Genomic DNA, 16,764 nt, shown 5'->3' with positions numbered 1-16,764 from the left:
CCAGTGAAAAACCTTTCATGTTATCTGAATCAAAGGGAGTATATCCCTTTACATCTTCTATAAATAACGGTACATTCATATGGATAATTTTGCAATACACATGATGGTTATTTTCTTATAAAGGGCACGCTTGAACTCCCATTAAAGTGAATTGATGTCTCGCATTTTATTTGCATCGGAGTTGTTCAATCCCTCAGTAAAGAAGCCAACTCTAATGTAAACTACAGAGTGGCATAAGCATTACCGAGGTTCAGAAAGGCTCATCCAGTTATGAAGTGGAGTTTCTGATCACTGAGTGATTATCCTAAAGGTTCAGGCCTAGTAATAATTGTTAATTATTTATCAGTCTCTATATGGGACTAAACCAGTTGCTAAGAACAGAACGTGAAATAACCCTACATTAGTCCTGGGGAAAATCAGCATTTTAAATATACAGGGATTTTTAAGGATCCTTTGCTACAGTATGACAAAAGATGGCAAACTGGGCTGGGAATAGAAGAGGTTTGGCCACGTCATTACTCAGCCAGAGCCAGCCCTGAGCTCAGTGCCATGTGCAGCTGAGTGTGCTCCTCTGCCAGCCCCAGAGACACCCTCTCGAAGGACCCTGTTCTACAAATCCTTAAACAGGTTATTCACTTTGATCCATCAGGTGATCATGCTGTGTCCTGGATGGAAAGGGTTGGAAAAGGTGACTAAACCAGAGCAGTTCAGTGCTCCTGATGTCATGAGTTCTTCAGAAGTTTTTTGGAGGAAACAGTCAGAAAAGTTGGGGGGTTCTAGAAGACCAAATCCTTTTCTACAGATCTCTCTTCCATTTTCTACCTGTGTGAGTTTCTTTCACGTGTCTACTGTCTCTATCTACGTCAGAACCTGTAGCTAATATAATTTTCATCATACGCACAAAAAAATCAGTTTCGTAATGCTTCACTGTATGTTCCTATCACACGTCTGTGCTGTGCTGACCCTAATGCATCCTTTCTCGCTTTTCTGAGATTTCTGAACTTCCTAGTTCAAAACCAAGAAGAAATTTTGTACCACAAAACATGATCTCTGAGTATACCTCTCCATATGTTCATGGTTAGAAAGTACGTATTGGTCTTGCTTTTTAAGTATAAAAATAAAAAAGGAACCTTATTTATATGTCAAATAATGGAGTATTTATCATTTTTTTTTAATTTTTTTTTTTTTAAGTTTGAACTTTGAACAGCCCATCTTTATTTTTCATAGCAGTTCCTGGACAACAGAGAGGTCCCTGGTCTGGCACTGGATTAAGTGTATTGGTGGGAGCACTCCCTGGACGGTGCGGGCAATCACCCTCCTACTGAGCATCTGCTTGTGTTGCACAAACACTGCTCTTAATCATAACGGCCCCAATCCTATTTATTTGGTCCAGTATCAATTTAACTTGGGTTTTATTCCACCTGTTTCTTATTTTCATGTTTAGCTACTTGAGACTATTTAAAGAAAGGGAAGAATTTTTCCACACTTACAGGTCAGTTTCACAACTATATTTCAAAACACAAATATCCACCAGTGTGGATACGGAGATAAATAGTTTAAAATAGATCATGCATCAGGATTTCCTTTCTGAACACCAGTTGCCATGATTTGGAAAAGTGAGAACAATTTCTTGAATCTGATTATAAAAAAAGATCTTTTTTCTGTAAAAATGCAAGGAACTTTATTGGATTATTTCCCATTCAGCGCATCTCTTTTTACATCATAAATGCACGTTGCCACGCAGCTTCGGTCTTAGCTTGTACACACTATCAAAAGCTAGAAATTCACATCGTCTGTTTTAGAGTATTCTCATCTCTGCAGGACCCCAGAGACATTATGTTTTTCTAGGTGTATAGCCTGTGTTTTAGACAGCATGAGTGACCTGATGTGCCTTTGTAGCTGCTGGTCCACAGAAGGTTCTATAGTTCAGGTTGTTCCAACGCTTCTCAAGGGATCCAAGCAAATGTGTGTGGGACCCCTCTGACATCGAACATTAATTCAGCAGAGGACTCATTCCATCTCAGAAAGAAATATCTGGATCAGCAGTAGAAAATTATGACAGTGTTATGGTATCAGCAGAAACTACCGCCTAGCTACTCTAGAAAGCCCATTCAGTGGTGTATAAGGATTATAACCAAAAAGTACTTATGCAACACAGCAAAGGATAGAACAGTTGTATCACAGCAGGTGTTGACTACACAGAGCAATAATGATTTTATGCAGGCTGACTAATGACATCCTTTTTGTCTTTGAAAACATATTTTGAACGCTGATGTTGACAGGCATGGGTGAAAAAGCTGCCCCAAATAAAACAAAAGTATGTATTTCTTTCTTTAGAAGGAACCAAAGATAAAAATATAGCAATGGAGTCTTTGAAGCTCACTGCAAAACATCCGTGCTCCACAAAGATTTAAAAGTAGCACATGGTTAGCAGAAAAGGTACCTCTTACAGTTCTGCACTATCCTGAATAAGCATAGATCTCACCTGTTGGGCATCTAACAGCATGCTTTGCTCTTTAACAGTGGCTATTTGAACCCATGGTAAACTGTGATGCTCCGTATTGAAACTAAATGGAAAAAAACAAACGGGGTTTGTGCTCCTTCTTGTTCCTTACTCTCTCCTTGTTCACTCTTCCCAGTAAGTGTGAAGGGAAGCTCCATAGTCTTACCCATGGTCCCTCATTCTGCTTCCCTCAGTGTCCATAATGCAGTGTAACACTCAACAGCATATCGTCTCTGCAATTAGATTGAACATCTCCTTTCTACTGTATGACAGCTGATCTGCTTTTGTATGCTCAAAATAACGGTAGCTGGGAGCTACTGGTTGGTTAGTTAGGTTTGCTTTTTTAACTGATTAAATTTTTCACACAGTAATCACAACAAAGAAAATCCAGTGGATATAATCTGTAAAAAGTAAACAGTATGTGTACACTCAGGAAAGTCAAACCACAATAAGAAGCAGCACAGACAGCATATGGCCCTGTTTACATACACAAAATTAACAGTATGAAATCCAATTAGGAAGACGGAGATTGTAATCATCATATTAGACAGCAATTTCCAGAGTATGTGAACTCGAGACTTCAGCATTTCCTTCCCAGCCTGAATGATGCTGAATTGTTAGATTTATGTCATTCCCTTGGTTTCCGATAATGTGATTGTGGTGAAAGGTCAATAGAGAGCATAAAGCCAGGACGTGAACGATAGGTGTTTCAACGGAGCTTTCACTAGCCTGTACAGCAGGGTGCAAGCTCCAGAAAAGCTTTACTACTTACAGGGATTGTGGACAAAGAAATTCCCTAAGCGGTGTCTTCTGCTTTTGTTCAGTCATAGAAGGGTAGGATTCAGTTGTGAAAGGGAAAAACATCAAGGGAGTTTGTTGCAAATGGATGCGTGCAAGAAAAGCACGATTTCAAGCTCTTCCGTGCACCGCTAATCTAACAAGGGTTATCCAACATAGTGCTTCATGCCATGAGAGACGTTAGACTGATACATCTTTAATATCTGGGTTTATATTTCTCTTTGGGTATCTCTGCTGCATATGGTCAAATACCTTCTCTTCCTAATAACTGAAAGGAAACAGTTCCAATATTGAAAACTGTCACCTGTTGAAAAGTGTCTCCTGGCACATCCTCCCTTTATGGTTGAGCACTTAGGTAATTCACAAAGAAATAGGAACGTCTGGTACACACAAATCGTACTCTGCAGTAAGTACCCATTAGCAGTCGGGTTCAACTTCGCAAACCTTTTCACAAAAGCCATTACGTACATGGTCTTGCTGATATCAGTAGAACAATTCTTAGCTGTGTTCCCTGATGGGAATTGTGCAATGCCATACAACCGAGGGATTGGTACTGGTACCAGGCATCCTGCACAACAGAAGTGCTGAACCTCAGCCAGGGAAACTGTTACGTACTCTTACTAGTTACTTTTCCAGCAATATTTAATTAACCTAACCTTGGGATTACATTTCTGTCTTTTCCAGGGATGCGATTAAACTCTAATAAAATAACCATTTAAACTGTTAAAAAGAGTTTTAAAAAGCTCTAATCCCCTCAAAGAAATTTTTCAGCCCAGTTAATGACTGCTAGCTGAAATGTTACATTTTTAATGAGTTTATCTAAAGAAACTTAGGGAAGGCGCTTGATGCCTTAGTACAGAAATGTTGTATTGCAGCTGAATTTGTTTTTACAGTTTAAACAAATATACTTACCAGTTTTAAATAAAATGCTTTCATTATCTAACAAGTTTTGGTAACAAATTATATTAATTAAATGTATAGAGAACTAGTGCTCTCTTTAGGCACCAAGTCCACAAAAACATTAGCCCTTTGGGACTTTTTTTGCCAAAATATCTTTCACACTCATTGCGTATGATAGAATTTTCATAATATAAGAATTTTTCACAACTGCTGTAACTTTGTGGAACATCAGATGCTGACTAACTTCCTAAAAGAAACTCACAGTTTAAAGAGCAGTTGAATTCTACCATGACATTTGGAATAGCTTGACAATGATGTCGTGCTATGAAAACAGGGACAACAAATAGAGCAGTAATAAGGAAAAAAATGAGAGTGTATCAGGAAATAATGCTTTTTCTTGGAATAGGATGTTTAAGTGTTTCAAGTCAAGGCTTATCATGCCTTGCAGTATTCATAGAATTTGAGATTTCTCAAATTTGTAATTCTACTAATTATTCTCTTCCCTTTCTATAGGCTGCTGATTTCTAGTCTTTTTGATAAACAGAAAAATGAGATATGTTTTAATATTTAGTATTTTAATAGTGAAACTCGAGGTAAATGCAACATTTTCATTTGGATTTTGAGTGAAAGAAAAATAAAGATCAGGCTTCCAGCTCATATGAAGAGCAATAGAACCTGCATGGATTTTGTTAGCTTATGACAGCTAAGGACCTGGCCAAAGGAAATCGGAGTTTGGGTTGATACATAAGCCAGATGTAGGTGCCAGTTGGCTAGTTTCCATATCAACCATAACTTTGAAATTTGTGAATGCAAAAAGTCAGCTGTAAAACTGCACAGCTAGCTATGTAATTCGGAGAGCTCTGGTGCTGGCGTGGGAAACTGGGCAGACTTGGGAGGGCCTGGGGCAGTGTTAAAGTCCCCAGCTAATGCTGCTTCTGATCATAGATTAATTCTCTTTCATTCCATCCATTTACAGGCAGATTCTGGCTCTAGAATTGGTTCTGGACAGGAAAAAAAGAGCGAGTAAAGAGAGTCCTTCGTCATGTGACGAATTATATGACAATGACTATTGTGGCCATGCAAATAAGACTTTCTTGTTACTGATAGTTGGGATCATCTGACAAGGAACCACATTCAAGTCTTAAAAGAGTTTGTGAAGTACTAAGTCCATATTTTTTTCATGACCATGTTTTGAACACCTGCAGGTGCCCTGTGCAGCAGACTAATTTCCAGATGATCTTTTGAGCTATAAGTAGCATATCCTCACTGCAAGAATTATTTTCATGATAAGTGCTATCATTTGGAGCCAAAGATTTTGAAATAAGCCTACCAACCAGCATACTTTAAAGCAGCTTAGGTAACCAGAATGTATCAAAAAGCCAGCCAAGACCATGTGGGTAAGCTTTCAGCCCTCAGCAAAGCTGGGATAAGATAGAATACCTCAAGGCATAACATTTTGTTTCTTGTTTGCCAGCGTTGGACTGTTTTCTGTGACTCTACAGCCTTCCTCTGCCTTTAGCCAAAAGAACAAGCAGATACTGCTGTTTCTAAGCAAATTAAATAAAACAGATTTATCTGTATGGAAAAGGATAAGTTCCCAATGTTTTTTCTTATCTATGTCTCAAAGCTTCTCTTTGCCACTGCACCCATGAGGTCCCCAAGCGTACTGTACCCTTCCTTGCTATTCCTTGGCTACTGCTGCACAGGCAGCCCCCAGCGCTTCCCACAGCCCCTCCTCTGAGCCAGGACATCTTGCTGCTTTGTTTTCATTAACAAAGTGTAAGTGTGATTCTCAGCATGAGGGCTTTTTAGGACTATATCAGCTAAATGGAGATACATATAATGCTTTATTGTTAACAGTGAGCGAAGCTGCAAGAAGCTCAGTACTCCTGGATGGTTGAAGTCTTGACGAGCGGCATCAGTCGAGCAGTGCAGCAGGAGCCATGTCTCTGCCCTTCCGAAAAGAGTTGGAGAAATACAAGAATATCAATGAAGATGAAATACTCAGCAAACTCTCAGAGGATGAACTGAAACAGCTAGAGCATGTTCTCGATGACCTTGATCCTGAGGTTAGTGATGGGGGCCAGGGGCATCATAGTTCAAAAGCTGCCTATTATAAATGCCACATACTGCAGCATTTTATATTTGTATTCTGTTACAGTAGAGGCAGTGTACCCTAAAGTATGAGCAGCCCAGCTAGGGACATTTTGGTTTTATTCCTGCTGTGATGTGCTACTTGCTTTTGTACCAGTCACGGTGCCCTTTCTCTATCCCTTGTCTATTTAGACATGAGCTTGTCTGCAGTCTAAATCTTTAATCATGTTTGTACACTGCAGCATGATGAGAAGATTTTTATGGCTGCTATTTCTGAGCACAGCAATAAACAAACAAACATAATGTGTGTTTGTGAAGCTCAGATCTTTTGAACTTCTGAAATCTGTTGACTATGTCATTCAGCGCAGATATTTTTAGCTGAAGAGAATATATTTAGGCATGATTGAGAAAAATAAGATTCAGCTACACAACTGTCATTTTCTAGAGAGCAAGGATAATTTGGATATTTGAAGACGCTCTCACAAAAAATTTAAAGATCTCTGGCCTGGGAACCACTTGGTCGTACAATAAAAAGGTTACAGTCACAAGCGTGACTGTAACTACCCCAAAACCTTCCAAACTGATGTAGGAGTTTGAAAACTGGCAGGTAAACTGGCAGATAAAATCTGTTCACTCTGGAGACAAAATAAATTTGAAAAAACACAATAGATTTATAGCTTCCAGTTCTATAGCACAAATTTAGCTGGAAGTCAAGGGTGGTCTTTACCGTTCTCTCCCCCCATGTTGCCACTTCTCTCACTACGACCACTTCTACAGTGCATTTTCTGGCATTTTCAGGTATCTGGCATCTCAAATGGAGACACAGGACATTAAAAAAACCAAACCAAACACAACAAACAAAACAGGCCACAGTGCATTTGGAGTCAGGCTACATACTTGGAGTAAATTTGTAGCACTCTGGGCACATTTGCACATGCATAGATAAAACGTCTAGTGACTTGAGTTCACTGGCTGTGCTCAGAATTCACTGGATATTTGCCATGGGTCAGATTTACTGTGCATGTTCTGGCCAATGATGAAGTGTTTCTGCAGTACTCTGGGGCATCTTCAACATGTTGGCTTTACTCCACATGCACTGCAGAGTCCATGTACCTGTATTCCTTTCTGGGATTTCCTGGACTGAAATGTAGGAGCCTTATGCATCTTCCTATATTATGGGATGCAGATGCAGTCACATGGTCACACAGCTACACGTTTAAATTGCGGCTTCGTCTGCTTGCTTCCTGCATACTCCAGATGACTGAAGTCCACATCATTCACCAATTACTTTCTGTGCGTGCCATTCATTTCTGAAGTCCAAGAGACATCTGCATTAGAACGAAAGGAATTTTTTAAAAAATGAAAAGAGAGAGAGAAAAATGGGGAGGCAAAAGAGTAAATGAAGAGAAGAAAATGTATAGAAAACTTAGCCTGGTCTATTTACCTGAACTGCAAACTCTGTGGTTATAATATGCGTAACACAAAGGGCTCTGATCTTGCTTAGTTCTTTGGTGCTGTGATTGTAAATATGGTTAATAAAAATATTAATAGGTGGTACAGTCAAGAAGCCTGAAAGATACACTGGTTTTAACGGTTACATTTAGGTAATGTGTGTTATTGCTGTCACCGAAGAGCATTATGTGAAGTAACGTGCAAAGAATGATTTCACTTAAAAACCAACGACATTGAAATGAAATTTGGAACACTATATGAAATTGCCTCATCTGCTTTACGTGCCTCCCTCCCTTTCACAGAATGCCTTGCTTCCAGCGGGATTTCGGCAAAAGGACCAGACCACTAAACCTGCCACGGGGCCTTTTGACAGAGAACGCCTGCTCTCATACTTGGAGAAGCAAGCGCTTGAGCACAAAGACAGAGAAGACTTTGTACCGTTTACTGGGGAAAAGAAAGGTACCGTCCTTCTTTGTGTCGGTGTTGAGTGATGGACTGCCTGGGCGCAGGCACCCGCCGCTGCCTGGCCTTTTTGTGGAATACGCTGGGACAAAAGAGGTGTAGGCTATTACTGTGAAGGGCGAAGCTCAGGAGTCAGATCTAAAGCTGTTGTAGCAGGAGATGAAGGGGTGGTTTTATCTGCCATGTAGTGGTCTGCCTTGCTACTCTGGAGTCATAATGGCAGGTTTAATCAGGCCTGTTGGTGGGTATGGGAACACACGGACGCCAGTCCAGCAAAGGGCTCGGTCAGCAGCTCCCAGATCAGCAAATGCCTCTATTTGCAGTCAAGCATGGACAAAGGTGGCCTCGCTAACCTCACTGGGACTATTCCCACATTAAACATTAGGCCCATGCAAGGGTACTGTAGTGGGGGAGGTGTTTAGGAGGAAACGTATAAATGCCTTTCTAAGTAAGTATTGCCTACAATTGCTGTAAATAATAGCTCAGGGAATACACTTGCAAAAAATAAGTGTTTTTCCACTTGTTTACTAGCACATCTGGCAATGCTATTCATGCAGACAGTTTCTCTGCTTCCCCTTGTCCTACAGCTACAGGAAAAAAAGGGAAAACCAGGAAAACCTAATTCTAACCATTCATAGGATAACCTTAGGGCAGGAACAGTCATATTTTTAAGCAAACAATGTTCCTTTAGCACCATTATCTCCTTTTCCTCATTTATATAAAGTAGATAAAAATGCCTACCTCAGGCCACCCCTTCATTCAAGAAGGAACTTACTATGGGTCCATTTCTGGTCATCTAATGAATTTGCCATTATTTCAGTGGGATCAGCTTAAGGGAAAGCAGGTATTTCAAGAAAGTCAAAGGCAGCATTTTTTACTTTATGTATCATTACCAAAGGTATATAATGTTATTTGCAGGCCAAGAGTTGTTACTATCATTACATTGTGTTCTCAGTCTTTGAAACAGTGGCTTCAGACAAATGAGACATTTTGCAGCTAGATCTGATTGATGCTACATCATGCAGCATATTCTTTAACCTACTTTTTCCTCCGTCATAACTTGTGCTTACTGCTATTCCCAGGGTTGATTCTGAGCCCACTGAAATGCAGTGACATCCAGTGATCCTGCTGGTAGCAGGAGTGATCAAGCACATACTGTACAGAAAGGGAAATGGCTTATTATAGTATGGATTTATTACCAATTGTTTCCAGTCTCCTACAGACCACTGTGTTAGAGCAATACAAGTTGGCACTTGCAGGTCTGCATACCAACACATTCTGTCAGGTCTCATCTTGCTGATATTTACTGACTTAGGGCTAAGAGTTTGCATTTTGCACTGTAGTCATGTCAGAGATCTCCAAACATGCCTGAAACATAAGTACACAAATAACTAGTGGTGCGTGGAATTGCATATACCCATAGGACTGGCGCTTGATCTGGACAAAACTAATCCCTGTATTGTCCCTGACAGTGTTGTTGTACGTACTGGCCTGTTTATTCTATTTCGGTCTTCTTTTGATGAGGCTAAAGCAGTATTATTCCTACGTTTGCTTCCAGATGCCCTTAAAGTGCTTATTAGTGCTGCTTATTAATTCCTGGTGTCTCTGGTGTGGAAATACCACTGCTTTACACACACAAATAACCACACATTTCACTTTTCCCTCAGCACAGAGTGAATTCAGCCATGCTAGAATTTAAAGCTATTCTTATTTTGACTTTTGATTCACAGTGATCATTTACTTCAGAATTACAATTTAAAGAATTATCACAATTATGAGGTTATGACAGCATTCTAGGCTAAAGGAATTATTCCCTTAATTTCTCCTGTTCCTTGTACACCAGTTCCTGACAAACCCTCAGTATCGGCTTTAGCAGATTAAATCAAATGAAAACAACCGCATGTTCTGTGATTTCTGCAGTCATTTTACAATTATAATCTAAACACAAAGAATTCTACTAAATTTTCCGTGAAGTCAAAGGCCAAATGCCGTGAAAATACCCTTTGTTTTTTTGTTAATATTAGAAACAACTGAATTAATCTGAGATCTGATGAAGTGCAGTACCTTGACCATTGAGAAGTGGTTAGACTGCACAGTGTCATTTTTGTGCTGCTTTAAGGGAATTGGCTTTGAGAAAGAATCTGGCTTTTTTGAGCTTGGCATATCCCAGGTTGGTACTTGAGTAACTCTGCTGCTGCCCCTGCCTTGCTTGGCAGGAAGTGTCCTACAGAAAGACCACCAGACTACAAGCACCGGGCTTTGCTACCTCCTTTTCTTGTTCTCCTTCCCTCTTGCTCTGCACTGCAGAGACTTCATGCAGAATCTGAGCCTCATGGTCCATATGACTGAAATCTCCATCTGCCAAATGTACCGAAATCTTCCCGTGAATTGTACGATAATCCTGCTAATTGGGTGAATCTGGTGAAACGTGATGAATGTTGCACAAAGGCCATGTGTGGCTGGCTCTGGATCCTAGAATCCGTGCTTGTAACTGCAGCATTACTTATTTTGACACTGTCAATTGAAAAAAACAGTAACAGAATGACTGTATTAAAATATTAATTACTTGATTTGTATTTATAAGATGTTTTCTGTGCAAGGAAATAGAGCAATCCTGCAAAGACATTTCCAAGATATAATACTACATGCTAGATTTAAAGTCACTTTAATTAGAGAATAATTAGTATTCTTCCAAAGCTTAGTAATTAGTTCAGGGTAAATAATTTACATTTTTAAAATGCATCCTCAAAAGAAACTAAAGAAGGATATCTCTTGAGGAAAAGCTTACTCCTCACCTTCTGCATGTTGATGGTCTCCAAGGTGTATTTACAGATTGGTAAATATTTATATGATTATATTATATAGGTGCCTGTTAAATGATTTCTTTACATTATAGCAGCACTGTAATGTAGCCATACTGTAAATAGCCCCAAATTAACTTTACACTAATTCTGCTAGTTAAAAATTAAGTTCTGGGGCAGCTCTAAAGTGCATCCAGTTGTGTATAATTAGAAGTGGGAGGTGTTGATGCCAATGTACCATTTGGCACTACTTAACACCTGAGAATATTTGTGTGTTAGTAGGATTAGAATATGTCAAGTGTTGTTTAAGCTTTTGTCAGTGTTTTGTACTTTGATATTTGTCTGCCGCTGGGAAAGCATTTATTTTTTCAAATTTAGAAAGTGGGATGCTTCTACCAAATGTTAAGTGACATTTCTACCAGTTCCTACATTTATCATGCAAAGCTGATACTGACTTGAAAATTCAGTAATGAGCCGAAAAGAAGGTAGCATTTAAAATATCCTCCTTCCAGAATAGTCTGTGATAAAAAATAATGATGTATCTACTGTCTCTGCCTCTCTTTTTTTGTTGTTAATGTTTTATTAGAGAGTTCTTGACCAAAAAGCAATACCAAGCAGCTGCTGAAGGACAAAATTCAGTTGCCTACATTGGTCTCTATATGCTGAACACACAACAAACCATAAGGTTTTGATTGTGCTAGAAAACAAGCCAAAACAAATTCCAGAGCTGACAGGGATATTCAGAGTGGTTAAAACACAGGAAATGTTAAATATGAGCTCAAGGTGGGGGGCTGATTGTGCAGGGAATTGCCTTGTTTTTGATTGTAATCGTGGTTTTGAGAGGTTGGAAGTGTTTGGCAAAACTGATCAAATGTATGGCATGCATTAGGGTTTTGGCCCTCTGCCATATTTCAGCTTGTTAACGTACTACAATAATTGCTGTACAAAAAAAAAGGTTTTAAGCCTGTATGGGATAGCTCTCAAGTTTCAGTGAAAACCCACGTTTTGTGCTGAACCAGGGCCAGAATGGTCACAGCTGGACAGGCGCACACCCAAACTGGCCACCAAGCAATTTTTTCATACTGCTTTACCCCGTGTCCTCCCTAACACAAGTCAGGGGTGGGTGCTTCATTTGAATGTCCCCGTGGTGAGTGTTTGCTCCCGTTGTGGTATGGAAACGATCTGGTGGCTTTCAGGAACTCTTGTGCAACACAGCCATTAATCAGCCATTCCCACAAACAGGGGGTTTGTTATTAACGAGCAATGGAGGTATAGGGAGTTAGGGCTGATAATTGTAGCCATAGCGATTGGCAGTTTATATGTGTTCACTTTATGTATTTTTGGATTGGTTCCTACTTAGGATACATATTCTAGAAATCCTTACATAGAACCTGATGAACTACAGAAGTTACTTAGACTGACCCGCTGCATTTAACACGTATAGCTGGAACAGCCAGTTATCACACTTCGATCACTGTGAAGCCTTTTCTGTATCTTTTTCAAGTTCATGAAAGGTCTATGAATAAAAAGAAAAGGTGGAGAAGGTAAGGGGCAATGCAGGCACAAAAATTAAAGAGCAACGTCAATGCTGCATGTTTTCTCTTACTGAATGTGGTATGTACATCTGATCTCAGTTAAGATCTGAGTACTACTGTAATAAAAACATAAACTATTAACAACATTTCTGTTTCTGCTTTGTTGCAGTGGTTCTCTTAACTACATGGTACTAATGAAACATAATTGAAAAAAGTTCTGTTGTTGTGAAATATCCTTAGATATGAAAAGTTGGCCATGCCATTTTTAATTGCTATAAAGATGGCTGTTTCAACCCTTCACCATTATCCCTGTTTTCTACAAGGTCTTCCGCTCCTTGCCAAACCATTTCAACTTGGATCTGATCCAGTTCTCCTCAAAGTCATGGAAAAACTCCAGTGGATTGGGCTGTTATTATTTGTGGCTGGAAAGGGAAGTGGAACACGTTTGTATGTGATTAAATGCTAACATTTGTAGCCAACTGATAAAAGGGAAAAGGAAGAAAATAAAGATGATTAAACCAGAGAACTTTTGGGCAAACCCCTGTTTTCAGTTGCTCTGGCAAAGACCATCTATCTTGCATGTTGTGCTGTGCCAAGAAGAGTATCAATACACAGCACTAGTAATAACGACAGTAATTTTCAGAAGGTCAAAGTAATAGAGTAGATGCTAATGAGTTCCAATTCCAGTTTCTCTAACAGACTATATAAAAAAGTTAGGGTTTAGTTTAGAGGCACAGTATCTTTCTTGGACTGACAAAGGCAGCCTTTTCACCCCCAATGCTGAAATGGTTTGTTTAAATTTTTGCCACCTTCTTCCTGTTTTTCCAGGCTTAAATTTAGAACCGATGTTTGTCTCTTAAAGCACTGAAAGTGCCACAGTTGCTAACAGTAATGCTTCTAGCCAGTGCCTTTCACTGCTTGCTTTTGTAAGACCCTGTTTTAGCTGCTCATGACTTTGCCAAACTCGCTCAGTTCACACTGAAATTTCCCATGCTGAGAGTCTGCCTCGGGCTGAATTTTTGGAAAGTGTCAGCAAAAAGGACTTGGCTGCTTCCAAGAACAAGATTAGGAGAAAGCACATTGTTTTAGCCATCTAAAGTAAATTTTTCCAGCTGTTTTTTTTATGAGCTGCAGTGCCTCCATGCTTTGAAGAAGGGACTTGAAATGTATGCCCTTTGCAATCCCCAGGGAAATACACTTGAATCTGGCATCTTCAAAATATTGTACTTTGTTGTACATGCAGTTTATTATAGTGTTCTCCAAATATTCCCCCTGCAGTGAGTATCACTTGTGCCCTCAGAGCTTCTGCCTGCATGTGCAGACAGCACGGCAGTGCCCGCAGAGACCTGGTGTGGCTGGCTGGAGGGTGCGTGGGCTTTGAGGGATACTCTTTGAAATTGCTCATCTGAGAGGCCACTGTCACACTGGAACCAAGGGCAGGGAGACTCTCTCCTGCTCTGACAGTGCTCCCCTCGATTTGTAAGGGCACTGTAAAGGAGAAAAAAAAAAGAGTAAACAGCCAGCAGAAAGGCTAGTGCAGAGAGGTGGAGGGATTGGTTTTTGAGGAGCTGTATGACTATGTCCAGGATGAAGGACTAGATGTGGCAGCTTTGTGGAAGGTTGCTGTAGAAGAGAGCAGTGGTAAGGAAGAGAGAGCAGAGGGAAAGGAGGTGGTGGGAACGGTCTGGGTTCAAAGATGTGCAAAACCAGGAGACACAGGGGCTGGGGACGGCACAGGGGACAATGAGGAAAGGACCAGGGGAAAAGGATACGCGGGATGGGAGAAAAGAGGCCAGAGAGGAACGTAACTATTGTGGCATCTGGCTCTGCCCAGGTTTCAGGGTCCTTTGGTGTCCCCAAGAACCTGAAGCCCAGCAGCACAGCCTGACTCTCTGCCTCCTCTGCTACTATTCCACATCAGATGTAAGAGCTTTCTGCTGTGTTGGTGAAGCAGGTCAATCCAGGTGGTAATCTAGAGGACTGCTGTAGGACTACAGAGATCCTAACTGTTGTGATAATCCATTTGAGGGTCTGATGAAATTCTGGGCTTCTTTCTGTTTTAAAGATTATAGGTTGGCTTTTGTTTATTTTTGTTTGAGAAAGTATCTTTTCAGAAGAACTCTTTAAAGGGTATCACTAAGATGGCAGAATCACAGCACGCCGATCAAAGTCAAAGGCGCTGGTGCAATTTAACTTCACTCTTTGTGTATATGCACGACAGATTTAATAACTTCGGAAAGCTTAACTTTGCAACCTTCCTATTCTGTTATCATAATTTATAAGGCATAGAACATGCAGACACTAATCCAAGAGTAACAGTACAGCAGCAATTATGATACTGCATTTTAATTGCTACTAGCTTTCAGCTTCACACTTATTTGAACTTGGCCTGTTTTCTTCTTCATAATACAAATTTATTCCTGATAAGAACTAATTTAGCTCCATTTTCATAGACTATTTGTAGGGAGGAGTTTAAGCAAGCCTCAAAAGAAAAGAATAGTGCAAAATGGAAAAAGTGAATCAGGTGCCTGTGATTTATGCAAGGCAGATTTCCAAGATTATTGAATTTCACTTCTAAGGTCAGTGTAGCATTCTGTAATTGAGAATAAACAGGCACTTACTGTAGTCAGTGATTCATTGAAAAGTAAGAAGTAATAAGTGTAACCAGATATTTTCTAGAAAGTACAATAATCTGAACTAGAGTTTACAGGAAAAGAAAGTACATTATTGTTTTACAATTATGGCAGAAAATGCATTTGTATTATAAAATTAACTATCTTTAATAAAACTGATGTTAAATAAAAGGACATTTTTACAGCTAGTATAAATGGGTTTATTTCCCGTTGCTCTGTGCTTTGTTGAGTTTTAGCTTGTACAAGGTGGGAATAAATACTAAGTATTTATACTAAATAAAGATGGTGGCAATTTATATTTATTGACAAAAGTCTAATGAGATAAGAGGGAAGGCAGAGAGAAAACATACCAGAAATGATGTTCCAAATACTGTAAAGTATAAATGAAGATGAAATCCTTAAAGTGTGTTTTAGATTGGACACACTAGTAAAATCCTACCAACTATGCTATTCAAATTTCTTTTTTTTCTTTTTCCCCTTATATAACAATAAATAAACTTACTTCAGAAAAAATACACTTGTAGTAGTTCCCTGCTTAATTAATACATTTTGCTATATATGTGCATATGTGGCTATGTAGTTAACTATTATTGTATAAGGAGATGAAGTTAGGGATACATCTCATTTCCTTGCTTTATTTTGACATTGCTTTGATGCGGGCATTTGCATAATGCAGGAAATCAGAGCTTGCTGAAACCAAGTGGCAAAATTATGTCTATGGTTTTGTGACTCTACCCAAGGCATTTCTTTTTTTCATAGAATTTGTTTTCCTTTTATCTCACTCTACATTTCTGTCTCTCTGTAGTCCTTTTTACTGAATCCTTCTTCTCTCTGGTTTTCAATGGATCTTTTCCCCGAGCCTCTTTTGAGTAAAACGTGAACTATATCATATTTCAATTTGAATAGAAGTTTTGCATGTGTGAAAAGGAATAGGTCTGCTGTTAGACTGAGCCAGGACAAATCTCCACTCAGTGCACTCACAGTCAGGAAGTTCCTGCGTTATAATAAGCTGCCTCAGTCGTCATCCAGATCACCCCAGGCACTTATCCCAGTTTGACAGAAAGAAGGGGAGAATTGCATTGATTTACACTTAAAATTTCATGTTGAAAAAAGCACTTTGAATTCCAGACATTTGGGGTTTCTATGCATGTGTAAAAACAAAGTGATATTTTAATGCTTACTTTTTTTTTTTACTGGAATTGAATTTTGTTTTGCAGTTAAACACAAGAATATGTTATTTTTGTACATAAATGTGGTTATCTTTGTGTTGTTAACACTGATGTAGCTTAAGTATGATATGTATAAACGTAACTTTTGTCACTGTGTTTTTCATTGGTAGAAAGATAAGCTATTACTATTAAGACTTAGCACAGAGCATTAGCATATTCTGGAGGCAAAATGTAACACAGCCAACATTAATTATACCACATAGAATGTTATAATAAAGTACCTTCTAAAATACAGTGTGAATATAAAGAGCACCAAGAGCAGCAGCCTTTCTTCATAAATCTCACTTTAAAATAATAAAGTGTCACTATTCTTCCAAGGCTTCTTCCAAATAATAAATTTTAAATTTAAGCTGGACC

At 39.3% G+C, this 16,764-nt stretch overlaps 1 protein-coding gene across 2 annotated transcripts in view; it reads left to right on the top strand.

Moving 5' to 3' along the window:
- The window catches only part of TMOD2 (tropomodulin 2), a 37,000-nt gene that overhangs the window by 4,815 nt on the left and 15,421 nt on the right, over positions 1–16,764 (top strand). For both annotated transcript variants that reach the window (XM_052808178.1, XM_052808177.1), the window contains exons 2-3: positions 6,062–6,270; positions 8,050–8,206. In XM_052808178.1, coding sequence (XP_052664138.1) covers positions 6,145–6,270; positions 8,050–8,206 — 283 coding nt within the window. In that variant the 5' untranslated portion in view covers positions 6,062–6,144. The remainder of the gene's footprint in view (positions 1–6,061; positions 6,271–8,049; positions 8,207–16,764) is intronic.

This window comes from Harpia harpyja, chromosome 14, assembly GCF_026419915.1.
Source record: "Harpia harpyja isolate bHarHar1 chromosome 14, bHarHar1 primary haplotype, whole genome shotgun sequence".
Lineage (NCBI taxonomy): Eukaryota > Metazoa > Chordata > Aves > Accipitriformes > Accipitridae > Harpia > Harpia harpyja.
Note: the sequence above shows the minus strand (reverse complement) of the source record. Positions and strands in the feature narration are given on the sequence as shown.